This window comes from Pteropus medius, unplaced genomic scaffold (genome assembly GCF_902729225.1).
Source record: "Pteropus medius unplaced genomic scaffold, Ma_sr-lr_union100, whole genome shotgun sequence".
NCBI lineage: Eukaryota > Metazoa > Chordata > Mammalia > Chiroptera > Pteropodidae > Pteropus > Pteropus medius.
This window is the reverse complement of record NW_024354875.1, coordinates 24,600,441-24,615,433: the sequence shown is the minus strand read 5'-3', so window position 1 is coordinate 24,615,433 and position 14,993 is coordinate 24,600,441. Positions and strand designations below refer to the sequence as shown.

At 33.7% G+C, this 14,993-nt stretch overlaps 1 protein-coding gene across 16 annotated transcripts in view; it reads right to left on the bottom strand.

The window, feature by feature from the left end:
- SLC4A10 (solute carrier family 4 member 10) overlaps positions 1 to 14,993 on the bottom strand; it is a 242,430-nt gene that overhangs the window by 50,970 nt on the left and 176,467 nt on the right. For all 16 annotated transcript variants that reach the window (XM_039855402.1, XM_039855396.1, XM_039855393.1 and 13 more), the window contains 2 exons: positions 14,746 to 14,879; positions 14,105 to 14,350 (listed from right to left, as the gene is read on the bottom strand). In XM_039855402.1, coding sequence (XP_039711336.1) covers positions 14,105 to 14,350; positions 14,746 to 14,879 — 380 coding nt within the window. The remainder of the gene's footprint in view (positions 1 to 14,104; positions 14,351 to 14,745; positions 14,880 to 14,993) is intronic.

Below are 14,993 nucleotides of genomic sequence, written 5' to 3'. Positions count from 1 at the left end.
ATAGATGTAAAAAACTATAACTTATCCAAAGCTACACCGATAGAATTATATTTGAACCTAAATCGGTTTGGCCATGAAACCTCTGCTCTGCTTCCTCTAGCTGTAACTCTGTGTCATTTCCATCAGGACAGCCAGATGAGTGAGATGGCTGCAGAACAAATTCAGTAATCTACGTTTCACTGTATGGGCTTCCTAGCTTACTCTTTCAGGACCCCTCTCCTTTAAGATTTACCCCCAAAACAGCCTGCAACCCTGCCGTCCTAACATAACCACTACACCACCACTCTCCAGATTCCTATTTCTCATAGCCTCAGCTAATCCCAGCCACAGGGCTGGTATGACTTGTCCATTCACTTTGCTGGCCGTGTGCACCATCCCTCAGAGCTGTGGTCTCTGTTTCCCATAGTGGTCATACTGTTAGTGAGGACAATGCCATAATGTGTTACTCCATTCCGGGAATACATTTAAATTTATATTTTAACAGTGATGTTCTGAAAGTATTAAGCAATTTGATATAAAAATGGCAAGATCACAGGATAGACTCTTTTGGAGAGCCAGGTCTTTAAGAGGATATTAGTCACCTAGATCTCCTTGTCAGGCTGCTCTCTCATTAATAACATTCTTCATCCATAAATCAATTACAAAGAGGTAAAATGTTTTTTAACCTAAAAGATTTATTTTATACATCACAAGTATCATGTACAACCAACCAACAACCAAATCATCGTTCCTTCCTGAAACAGAGGAACATGACAACCACGACACTATGGAAAGAGATTCACTGTTCCTTCCTGAGTCTGTACCTCTGACATTTGAAATCTCAGCAGTTGGTTCTCAGAGGCTGCATGCTTGGACAGGAAGTTTGAAAAAGATCTTTCTAACTCTTAATAGCTCAGAGAAGGCTCTGATTATTTAAATTTTATGTTCTTAAATATCAAAAGCAGATATTCTAAATATATGTCAATAATAAAATGAGAAAAAATTCTCACTATTCTGTTCACGCTAGTTCATACTAGTGAACTTAGTTCAAATCACTTCAATCCAAAAGTACAAAAAGAAGAAAAAGAAAGGAAACTAGAGGCAGCAATGTGAGGAGATAAAATATGTTTTGAATAAGTTCTTTGGTTAATTTTATTCAAAGTAATTTTTAGTGACTCTGGCCATAAGACCGTAAGATGGAAGTATAAATGGAAAAAATAAAAAAGTCTTTAGGTACATAAGATAGGCCCATGCTTAGGACACTGGACTTTGGACTCTTCAGCCAGGATCCCTATGCTCAGACAAGCATAGTCTCTCCCTTAGCTGAGAGACTTTGGACAAGTTACTTAACATCTCTATAGTTTCTTTCTTAAAGTGGGGATAATGACATTAATCAACCTCACAGGGTTATTACAAAGGTAAAATGAGTTAATATAGGTAAAAGTGCCTAGAACAGGACCTGGCATAAGTAAATACTAATTACGTGTTATTTTTACAAATTATTGTTATTACTATTGTTTCTACTACCAGAATGGAGACTGGAAAGTCCAACAATCCAAAGGCAAAAGAATGGGCAGCATACGTGGCTTTTAAGTTTCTAACAACACCACTATAAAATGCCAATAATTTTGACTCGTGGTTTTGGATTCTTTGGCTTAAAATACACTCTTCACGAAACACATCCTCTACTGCTCCCCGCAAAGTGTGTGCTCTAAGCCATCTTATTGATATAAATGGCTACAGTGATTAGATAAACATTATAATTAAATGTCTTCATCCAGAAGTCTTTGCTTTTGTTTCAAGGCTAATGGAGGTGATCAGTCTTCCTTACATGAGAGGAGTCTGTGGCTGTCTTCCGGAAAAAATAATTTGGTAGAACTCCCTTCAACATTTATACTAATTTTAGTTCCTGGGTTGCAGATGATCTCCTTTTCTCTTTGTAGTTATTATTAGTATCTTCCTGTGTGCGCTGAGTAGTAATGGTTTGTGACTCATTTTTTTTAAGTCTCTTTATTGACTAAATTAGCACCCTGAATGCTGTGTAGCAAGTGAGATATTAATATAAAGGATAAAATCAGAAAATTATAATCTATCTGTAGAAGCCCATTCATTTTCTATTTCAAAAGTATTTTAAATTACCCAAATAATAAGACCACACTATAGATTATTTATAAAATAACAAGTTTTTAAATCTTAGCCTTTCTACCAGTTACTGTAATTTTTTGACATATTTCTTTTAGTAGTCTTATTAAGTATTTTTTCAACATATTTATGAGCATACAATGTTTTAATCTTTTTTATATAGTACTACAATGTAAGCATTTTCCATGTTGCTACTTTATTCTTCATAATCATCATTTTTAATGGATGTGGCATAGTTTACTAAACATTTGTTTCTATTAAGATAAATATTTAAATAATAGTAATATGTCTTTTATGAATACATTTATTTTCATATTTTCAATTTTATTCTTAGAAGAGACTAAGTACTTTTTCTTTCTAAGAAATCATTTAAACATAGCTATATCATACTATGAAGAAAGTAGCTTTCTACTAGTAGCTAATACTAAAAATATAAATACTCTCTCCATTAAATTCTTCTTAATCTTTTTCTCATCTGAATATCAACCTCATTCATATAATGATATCCTCTCTTGTGCCTCTAAATACGTAACTTTGGAAGTATTTCTCGCTCTCACGGCACTCTATCACATGTGATAGCACTTATGTCAACTATAATTAAGTAATTATTTGTGTAATATTTAGTGTCTCATTCTTTCAATAGATAATATGATCCATGGGGACAGAGCCCTCATCAATGTTGTCACTTTTACACTCAAGGGTCTGGCACATAGCAGGCAGTCTTGTTTGTTCATTCATTGACTTAATGGTTTAAAATTATTTTATAGAAGTACTATGCTAAGTGATATGAGGGTTACATAGAAATATATGACAGTCCCTGGCTTTAAGGAATAATAATAATAATAATAATCATCATCATCATCATCATCATCATCATCCTTCACTTTTATTTTAATAGTCATAGGAGAAAGTTTGACCTTAATTTACCATTCATTAGTTATGTGATAATGGGCAAATTATCAGCCTCAGATCGATCATCTATTAAGCAAGGGTAACACTTGTTCCACAGGTTATTGTGCTATTGTGAGGTTTAAATAAAATCATAAAAGTAAGTTTTTGTTATAGCTCCTAGAAATTGAAAGACACTAAATATTTATTTGTTGAATGAATGTAGGCATACCAACTTTTGCTTTCCTTTTGTTTTTCCAATTTGTTTACTTTCTTCTCATTATCATTGTCTTAGTCAATGATCAGGATTTAAACATTCCACAGCTATGTTATGCCTCCTTGCTCCACTTCCTATGATCATCTTCTAATCTATTGTGACATAATTCTCCCTGGAGCTTTGTCATTATACCCAATGGCCTTTTTACCAGATAAATTTATAAGTTTTAAGGCTCTCTACCAATTGATCCCAGGAGTCCATTCTATCTACCTAAACTTTAATTATTACCTGCTTATGCAGAACTCATAGATGCAATGAAGAGAGAAAAATGCATAGATATGCCATAATAATAAATTCAAGTGACAAGTACAACAGAGATAAAGTAATAATTTAGGGTTTATTTCTTCTATGAACGCTTCCCAGCTTCCCAGGGTAGTTTGTTACTTCTTCCCCTATGCCATGTATCATTCATGTATCTAATATAAATACATATTACTCCATGTTGAATTATTTAACTATGCATTGCCTCTAGCTCCCTCCTCATTTATAGATTCAAAAAACATTCTATGTGTAGCCACTATGCACAAAGCACATCTCTGAATCCTGTTGATAGTCACTGAGCTCCCTAAGAGTAAAGACCACATCATATTCATTTTCATACTATCAATGTCAACAAAATACAAAGAAGATCAGTGAACGTTGAAGAAATGAGCCAATGGAGTAAGAGAATGTATGACCAGAATGGCAAATCTACTTATTATATCTTCAACATTTTGCTATATTCTACTTTTGAAATTTGAAGATTGCTATTTTCCTAAAATGGAAAATAAATTTGGTTACATGAGAACTGATTTGAAGAGCACCACCTGGCCCTTAATTAGCTCATCCTATAATGTGTTATAAGACTTAAATTTCCCATCATAAAACTTATCCTTAGAAAGAAATTACAAAATAATGCACGCATGAAATTTGAGTTGAACACTTCAAAATATACAGAGAAAACAAGTCTCCCTTTCTCATAATCTTTTCTTCTGTCCCCAAAGTATAATAAGTTTGGTAGGTATTCTACTAGATCTCTCATTCCCTATGTATTTCCCATGTACTTCCTATTTGGAGGTATTAGGACATTGTCTCTGCAAGGATGCTCTTAGAGGCTTACCCAAGGCCACTAGTTAGGATAAAGGCAGACATTTCTATCCCAACCTTTTAAGCCAAGTTATAACCAAGTTTCTTAAAATAAGAAGATAAAGTGGGGCTTCAATAAGATGCAGCAAAACTCATCTCTAGTCAAGATTTTTTTCCTTTCCTTGTCACATACTTGTTAATGGGAAATTGTTATAATCAAAACAAGCACTTTTATGTTCTAATGAGCTCTAAAATAAGAATCCATTTTACCTTGTAAGCATATTATTCCAACATTTGTTTTAAACCCCTGGTTGTTATATTTATTTTCTGTAAGCAATTTAAAACTGCTCGAAGGTAATATCTAAGAGATCTAAATAAAATAATAATTTATCCAAACTCTCCCATATTCTAAATATTAATCATAAAAATTACTTCGGACAAATCAGAGGCCTATAATGTAGTACGGTGTCAAAAATGTCCAAATAAGTGTTAGATATCATAGATTTTAGCCCTAGTTCTCCCATGTGGGCAAGCTACAAATCCTCCTGAGCCTCGGTTTATTTTTTAGCTCTAAATAGAGGAGATATCCATTCAGCATTCATTCATTTATGCAACAAATAGTCATTGAACATCGACTTTGTACCAGGAACTAATCTGGAAACTGGGAAGCAGTGATCAAATCAGACTAAATCCCCTCCCTTTATTAACTGTTCACTCTAGGAGGGTAACAGACAATAAATTAAGTGATAGGTAGAGGTACCACTGTACATAAGCACAATCCTATGTGCTGGCGAGGATACAGAACACTGAGAACTCTCAGACATTGCTGGTGCAAGTATAAAATGGTACAATTACACTGGCAGTTTCTTATAAAATTAAAATATACACTTTTCATATAAATCAGAAATCTTGTTTCTAGGTATTTACCCTGAAGAAAATGAAAGCATAGTCCCAATAAAGACCTGCATGTGAAGCAATATAGTCCCAAAGTAGAAACAACCCAAATTCTATCAACCTGTGACCCATACAGTAGAATACTACACAACAATAAAAAGGAATAAATTGATACATGCAACAAAATGAGTAAATTTCAAAAGCATATTGGTAAACAAAAGAATCCAGGCACAAAATGCTACCTAATCTATAATTTCATTCATGTGGAAGTCTAAAAACAACAAAACTTTAGAGACAGAAATCATATCAGTGATTGTCAGGGGTTTAGGTTGGAGTGAGAGATTGCAAAGAGGCATGAGGAAATGTTCTGGGAAATGTTTATATGTCGGTTATTATGTTATTCATTTGTCAAAACTCATTAAAAGAGATACTTAAAAGAGGTATATTTTGTATGTAAATGGTACTTCAATAAATCTTACTTTAAGAAAAGACAAATGGTGTAATATTTTAGGTAGGAAAGGAAGAAAGAGAGAAGAAGTCGAAACTGTAGATAGAAATTTTAGATAGAATCACTTCAAGGAGGCGATTTTGAAGAAAATAAAGGAGCAAACCACATAGATATTTGGAGAAGGGCATTCCAGGAAAAAAGAATAGCAAGTGTGAAGGCTGAGGGGCAAAAACATGCCAAGTGTGTTTAAGGAATGGCGAGATCAGTATGGCTATAGCAGAGGAATGAGATACTAGAAGAGATAGGAGAGGCACTGGGAAATAGATCACCCAACACCTTGATGGTAATGGGAAGTAATCAGGGCTTTGAGAAGCAGTGTGACAAGCTCTAACTTGAGTGTTAAGAGAATAATTCTGTCCACTTCATAGAGAACAGTCAGTGGAAGAGCAAGGATAAAATTAGGGATACCAGTTGGAAGGCAATTGTAATAATCTAGACAAGAAATTATGAGGGTAAAGAAGGTGATTAGTAGGGTTTAAATTCTACATAAAGAGCCATTAGATTTGCTGTGAAGTATGGACATGTGAGAGAGTAGCCAAGAATAAATCCATGTTTTTTTTCATCTGAACAGCTAAAAAGATGGAATTGCCATGAACAGGGGGCAAGACAAGAGAGTTTGCTCTTATAAATCTAAACATAAATAGGTCTAAACTATAAGAGTTACTCAGTATATTAGTTTGCTAGGGCTACTATACCAAAATGACACAGACTGGGTGGCTTAAACAACAAAAATTTATTTCCTCACAGTTCTGGAGGCTGGAAGTCTGAGATTCAAGTGCCAGCAGGGTTAATTTCCTCTGAGGCCTCTCTCTTTGGCTTGCAGATGGCCACTCTGTTACTGTGACCTCACAAGGTCCTTTCGATGTGCCTATGCATCTTGGTGTCTCTTTGTGTGTCCAAATTTCCTCTTCTTATAAGGATACCAGTAACATTTGATTAGGACCCACCCACATGACCTTATTTAACCTTAATGATCTCTTTAAAGTCTTATCTCCAAATATAATCACATTCCATGGTACTGAGGGTTAAGGCTTACACATACAAATTTTGAGGGTACATAATTCAACCTAAAATGCCAAGAGATATGATTTCAGAGTGACTAGAACCATCCCACCTATCCCTAAAATCTGCTTTTATAATTGAAAAAAAAAAAAATCCACCACGGGTGCTTCATTCTTTTAAATATCAAAATGAGCATTTTTTTGGAAGAAATAAAATTAGCCTCCTAGTAATTATCTCTAAAGCAAGTTCTTATAGATTGTGAAGGCACCAGGTACCTATGTAATAAAGAGATGAGCAACATAGTAGAGTGAGTAGAAGAAGCCTGGACACAAACTTCACTGAGATTAGCAATGAGCTCATTTATAGAATATATCTTGTTGCTCTTCACATAATATTTAAACAGTCTTGCAGATAGAGTATTTATAAAGATAGTTTTTTGGGTGGTATATGAAAACTGAGTTATATATACTTCTTCACTTGATGTTTCCTGTTTGTTAAACAATAAATGTAAAGTGCATAAGCTGAACACCTTATATTACAAGAACTGAATTTACAAATAAAAAAAGCATGCTAAGCTAACTGAATTTGGTTAGTTTTACAAATATCTATTAGAAATACTGTTCAGAGCAATTAACATATTAATTTCTATAGTTAAAGGGAAGTGTTTCTTCCTCGAAAATAAGTTATTAGCAATGTCTCTAAGCATTCATTTAGCATGACTAATACTATAAAGTATGTAGAGGTGACACTTAAAATATCCAGCAATGGATGAATAATGTAGCAACATTTTACATGAACGAGAATAATTTGCTCAAAATTTCCCAGTAGGAATGGCAGATACCCTGAGTAAAATTATCAAGTCATATACAAAATGCCAACAGTGGCATTATACTAATCTCATAGAGAATTCATAGCAGAGCTGAATGGCAGAATGAGATCACACTATCTAATAGAGAAAGCATAACATTAAGAAAAGTAGGCTCTACTCCTCATTATGCTTTATTTTATTTTATCGGTAAGTCATAAGTCACAAACTTGTTCTATAAAATATATCTTATCAGCTCTTTAGGATTTCAGTAAATATAAAGTGGTATATTCATAGCATTTTTAAAGAAAATTTATTACTTTAAAATTTACTTTTTAAAGAAAAATTGTTAATTTTTAAAAATTTAGTTTTAAATATTAAATCTTTAATGAATGTATTTTAATTGATATTTAGAAACTAAAATTGCTAGACAGTTGCTAGAGCAATGGTTTGGAATTTTGTATAGCTATGTATTTCTTCTGTTCTGTCAAATATCTACATGCTTTTATTATTCGTTATCTTTTTCATTTACAGTGGGGTTGAAGGATATAAAAGTCCATTAGAATTTTTGGAAGAACACTTTATTATGAATATTTGATTTTAAAAAACCCGTAGTCTATTTAAGTTTTGTCTGCTTTTCTCTTAGTGTATGTGTATCAGTGGTTGAGAAACAATACGTTAAAGAAATTTTAAAATTCTAGTGGTTGGAAGAAATATTAAGTAGCTGAATGATCTTACTGACTACAGGAAAATTATGCTCCAAAGTATCTCAGAAAGGCAAGGATGGGGGATACATATTACCACATATTTCGACTGCGCATATGGACATAAATATTAAACAAACATTTATAGGGAACTATGAGTAAAACGTTTCTTGCTTTTATAATCTTAAAAAAATATATTTGAGTGCTTCATTCTTTTAGAAATGAAATTTTTTGGAAAAAATAAGCCTTCTACTAATCATTTCTCTTGAGAATGGCCATCACATCTCAACAAAGTGAAATACTGTGTATTTTATATAAAGCCACATGACTTATAGCCATTCAATGCGTCTTAAAGAAGAAACCATCAATTCCTGCTTAGTAGTCTCCTGCTAATATTGGATATCCATGTAAATTTCTGTCCTTTCATAGTTATTTGACAAGAAAGTATGAAAGATAGGTCTATTTAATGTTTGCGAATCTATAGTTATAAGGAAGGAAAATAGTATCTAAAGGTGGATCTGAGAAGCAACGTTATTGAAAGACACTTACTTAACAAAGGCTTACTGGTATCTACTAATTCCTGGCTCTCTGGAGGCAGAAAGATGAAGAGACATTAATTTTGTACACAAAAGACTCATAATCCATTAGAAACAGTGAGAATAAGACAGGTAAATAATAAATTTATACTAAATACTATTGCTACTGGAGATAAAATAAGAATTTAAAATAAGAATTTAGTTCAAAAGGAAGAAGAGAAAACAAAGTAAGTGTTTGGATTAAGAATTAACAATGAGATGGATTATCGGACGTTTATTTATTGAATAATACTTATTGAGTGCCTACTATTATATTTATTTGATTCAAAGATGTCGGATAATCTACTTTCTTAATGTCAGCTTTTTAAAAGAGGAAAAACCCTATGTTAAATGTGCATATCATTTGTAAGAAGCATTTTTTCAGATGTGTAAAAATGCGAAGAAACATGTTCATTTTATGATGTGTGCCAAGCATTTTGCTGGTACAGAGGGTACAAAGGTGTGCCTGCCTAATAGTCATGGACCTAGCATTACAAAGATTAATCTAGTAGAGTTACACACATGGTACACAAATAAATATATAAAAATACAATTATAAAGTTATGTTGCAAGCAATTCACAATAAATTTAGTTGTGTATATGCAGTAAAAAAGTCAATTTAAAAAAGGCACAGGGTTTTCTTTAAATCTGAGTTTGATTCTTTATCTTTTGACTAGTGACTGCTAAAAGGTCAATGAGCTATAACTTCCTTTCCATCTTCTTTCTTCCCATATCTCTGATCACCTTTCGGAGTTCTGCTATAGGTTGCAATCCTGCTGCTATTCGTTCTTCCAGATGACTTCACCACGTTGGTACCCTGTCTAAATTTCAGTCAGAACTCATTTTATGAATCCAGTTTATATATTTCTACCCCATATTAAGATTCTCATAACATCTCAAGTTTATTCAAAACCTCTAGCTGAAATCTTTAAAAGTACTGTTAAAGATACTGTAAAAGAGCACAATTGTCTTGTCAAACAAGATGGGTCAGGTGATGTCAATTATTTTACAAGTCTGGTTCATCAATATGCATTAAATATTACTATATTGTATAGTATGATGATGGGACTACAGGGGATAAAATTGTTACATGTGTTCTACTTTAAAGGTGGCTCAAATTTAGTTGAGGAGATGAGAAAAAAAATTCTTCTATGAATATAAAGTCAGTAAATAACATTTATCCAGAACAGATCACTGTCTAGGGTTATGTAGAGAGGGCTGGGGTCTGGAAAAATCAACAAGAAGATGCAGTGGGTGGGACTTAGTAGTAGGATCATATTTTCTAACAGTTTAGTAATCATTCGATATCATTCAATTCCAGTTGGCTAATATATTGGAAACTGGAGTAATAGTCAGAGCCTGCTCATTGCAACTGCAAAGAGCCTGCTTCGACCCAACCAACTGCAAAGAGTTAATACAACACTAATCTTCCTTTAGCTAGCCGTCTTTGAGTGTTTTAGAATATTACAATATATTGAAGGAACATTTCATCTTACATAACCAGAACGCTTTATTCTATTTTTACTATTTCTTAAAATCAAAGCAACCTAGAAAAAGTTATTTCCACAGACTCATTACTTATTACTATCTTGACAAATTCAGCTTGATCATCTGGTGTAATGTGTATATTCTTGAAACTAAATTGATTATCTTGACACTTGCTCTTGGCACAATGAAAGCAAAGCTTAGAGCTTCAAATATAAGGTCTACGTATTACCACATTATAAGAATATGATGCCAGAAGAACTAGGAGAGTCTTAAAGAAATCAAAGGCATTTTGTGATTGGGTTGGTAAAACTATAAATTTAAGGAAATCTGAATATAGGAGACCCAATTATAAAGAATATTTGAAATGTATATCCTAAATATGATGCCTCTTTTTCAGTATCTTACATCTAGGCAAAATATATGTGAACATAGGCATGTTAAGTTTGCAAAGGTTGCAATCTCATTTATACTGCATCCTAACTATGACAATTTTGAAGAATTTGTCTCGTAAAAACTGTGAAAGCATAAGGCCAGCAACATCAGTAGAAAACTTTAAGCAAGCGTGAATATAATGATACTTACAACTGATTAGGTCACAGTGACAAGAACAATAAAACCACCAGAAGTGTCACGTGAACTTCATGAAACAAAAAAATGTTCTGTGCAACAGTGTGAAATTATATAATTCATTAATCTCATTACTGTCATTGAGATAAAGCCATTACTGTTAGCAATAACTTTTATTTAATTTTTGTAATGCACATGACTGAAAATATGCTAATAAATATGTGCATTGTATGCATAGCAAAAAAGATTGGTTTTGTTTTGCCAAAGAGCAAATAATGGCAATATATTGTACACAACATAAGTGGTACAAGAAACTAATGAATCGTGCTATGAAACTAAACAGAAGACAGCGCAGTAACCACATTTCCCAGGGAGATTTATTCTCCGTGTTTCTCTTACACACATTTCAGGGCCAGGTGACACAAAAACCTCACTACCCATCGGGATGAACCAGTCTCGCCATCCCTCCTACTTCCCTAATTTGGGTTAAGAAGTGCACTAGGGAAATGGTAAACAGTGATTAGCATGCATTCCTGCTCAGCCTTCAAATAATTAGGTATCATGCTGTAATAACGCATAACTTTAACTTAAACTGGTAGGGATCTTTTCTTAAAAAGCAGAGATGAAAACATTAAGGAAGTCAGAACCTGTTTCACTCTCCTCTTGATTATCATGACAGGCAGGAATCATGGGCAAATCAAGCTGTTTTGTTCTCAAATTATCCTCTGAAAATTTGTCTTACTAAACCCCACAATTGTATTGATCTTATCACTTTTTGGCTACTGGAAAGAAGGTCCCAATCTCATGTTTACCCATTCTGTCTCCATTATCTCTAATATCTCTTTCCTCTGCCTCTATGTCCTCATTTATAACACACACAGCTCTTTTCTATCACAAATCATCATTCTCGTGATCTCATCATCCTCTCCAGCAGGCACTGTTTTCCACTTTCTTTGACACCAAAGTGGCCTACGCATACTTTCTCTATTTCTTTACCACCTACTCCTTTCTTAATTTTTTGCAAACTGACTTCTAGTCTTACCTCTCCTCCCGACCCAAATACTGCTTCTTAAAGTTAACAATGATCTCTTTTCCTTATACTGTTTGATCTTTATACCAGGTCTCTCTAAAGATTTCTTGATAAAATCTTGCCCTTGCCTTCTATAATCTGATATTATTCATGTTTTTCTCCTTTTCTGATGCCTCTTTCTTATTTTTTTTTTAATCTATTCATTACATTTTTTTTTTTTCATTCGTCTACCTTCAAGCTGTGACCATTATCCAGGGCTCAATCCTTGCTTCTCTTGTCTTTTTCCTTTCTAGAATAGGGAATTTTAAACTGTGTTTCTCAGTCTGGAGTACCTAAGAAGCTGCCACTGAGAATTCAGGGAACAGCTGGAACGGTGGACAAGTGGTTCCTCCCCACCACTTCAAACAGAATAGTTCAGATTTGACCTGTTTTTTTCTGGTCCCACATTGTTTCTTTTTGGAGAGCTATCAATTGTATTCATCAGTGTACTGAAAATTACCTCAGAGTCTAATTTCTTATTTACATTACCTCAGAGTCTAATTTCTTATTTACCACTGTTTATATGACTTTGGACAAATATTTTAAAGCATTAATGAATTTCTTGCATCCAGGCTTGTGCCATTCCCTCCATCTGAACCACACTCCTACTCTATTTCTCAGCACCTCCTTGATGTCTACTGATGTTTTGGTCTTCTATGTCACTCCCTCCAGGAAGTCTTCTCTGAACCTAAAGTCTTCTCTGCTCTTCTGATGTGGTACCGTGACATTCTGTATCAATCCCTAACACAGTACTTATTTCATGTTCTCTGTTTACATTCCCTATTAAACTGGAAGTTCACTGAGAATGGAATATTATTTGTGTTATCCCTGGCACCTAGCATAGTGTCTAGCATGTAGTAGGTTTGAAAATCCAAGTAGAGACAAGTATAAATCCCAGCGAGGATATCCGAATTAGAGAACACCGCTCATTTTTCAACTCAAGATATGTGAAAAGGCAAATATCACTGTAATCCCTCATTCTAATTAAACTGCTCTTCCCATCTGCCTGCTTTCTGAATGTCCCTGACACCTCCTTTATCCCCTTCTCAACCTTATTCACGACACCCTCATTATTTGCTTTTATTGGGAAAGTTATTTTATGTTTCCACTCTGATGTTTCTTGTCCAAAAATAGAGGTGTACTGTTTAAAGCTATCTCTAAAGACCAAGAAAAAGTCAAGTACTAAAAATCACATTATTTTCAACACTGTGTCATTATATCAATCTTAACAAAATTATAACATTGCACTATTTTGGTCTAATTCCAACAATTTCAACTTCTTCTAATAATAAAGATAATAAATCTTGAAAGGATTCGAGGCCATATCTAAGCAGTTTATATGAGCACTGGTGTTGATACCAGAGATTATAACTGCCTCATAAAGAACATACTGCTTCAAATATTTGCTGTATAAAAATCTATATATTAGTGCAACAAAAAAATCCTAAAATTAAATCAAAGAAAAGAGTAATGTAATGTTCACATATACTCTGTTGACACAGTCTTAGAGAAATTCCAAACTGCTGGCATACTAAAACTAGAAAGAGCAATAGGTCCAATCCCATCTTTAATACTAAAGTGTAATATCAACGTCAGTAGGCAATATCTGAATAGTTCCATTGTAAATGTACGTTCTGAAAGCAATATTACATTTCAATTCCATGTTTTTTGTTTATGTTTTTATCATATTTTCAAGCATCAAGCTAATAGGATTTAGACCCAATGAATCTATTTTATCTCATTGCTCTAAATCTGAAACTTATATTTTCACTGTTTCTTTGTATTATTGTAAATTAGAAAGGCCCTAAAAGACCAAAATCATATATTTTTTATAAAAACAAAATCTCTCTGTACAGTAAAGTTGATCTTGGTCCACTATTTACTTAATAGGAAATTCCCGACAAATAGAACTCCAAAAAGATATTCCTGACAGAGATTTGTTATGTTAAGAATTCATGTATCAGATGAGTGGCTGATTAAATGATTTAAAATCCTCTTCAGCTGAGAGTCCAGGATTTAGGTCATGAATCAATTTAAGGCACTCTAGCTGCCGAGTAAGTCCCTCATATTTCTTATAACAATAGCAATATTTGTAAAAAGAAAGGCCTCACAGCCAACAGTGGGAAATAAATGGTACTTACGAGTATTGTGTCAGCAGTTCCAAATCATTGTGCATGTTGATTGGATATGCTTCACTGAGTTCAAACAACTTCTCTAGGGCTTCATAAATGAAAATGATGCAAATAAGAGAAGCAAAAGCTTCTTCAGTAAATCGGGTGATATAGCAGACAAGGGAGCTTGCATCAGTTGCCACAAGTATGATACATAGGGTTGCAGTCCAAAGTCCAATACTAGCTCTTAAAGACAGGTATGACAGCCCATATTCTCTAGGAGGAGAAAAAAAAAAATGCAGAAAGAAGGTCATTTAACAGCTTGCCTCCTTTTAAAACAGTTGGAAATAAATCTAATTCAGAAAGTGAAAGTAAATAAGCTTCTCATCTCATGAGTATCTAAACTCAAGACTTTGCCTAAAGGGAACATCTAAGGGGATAAAACTAAAAGGGGTTCTCAGTGTTGAAAACTAAATATAATTTTTTACAAACTTTATAAAACATACACAAATCTTTCACTTTTTCTTTATTTCCATGGAGACACAAAAATGGCAAACAATCTAATCAGCCACTTCCACCTCTCCCAGCAACCTCCAAATGTGATGTTGGGAGAAGTACAGATACAGTAGAGAAATAGAAAAGGGCTAGGGCCAAAAGTATGTAACACTTACTTGCAAAATTTAAACAAAATCTTTTCAAACACCAAAACTGGTCCTGTACTGCCTAATATGGTAAGAGGCTGTCCACCAAAGAGAGAATAGGCTATCCCAGTCATGGAGGCTCCAAAGAGAGATTCGATTGCACTCTGTGTAGAGATATAAATGATTCCATTATCTCAGCTGTACAGGCAGCCATTATAATTAGGGAGAAAATGTTTAAAATACATGGGTATACCATTTTTCCTTTGCTCTGAAAAGGT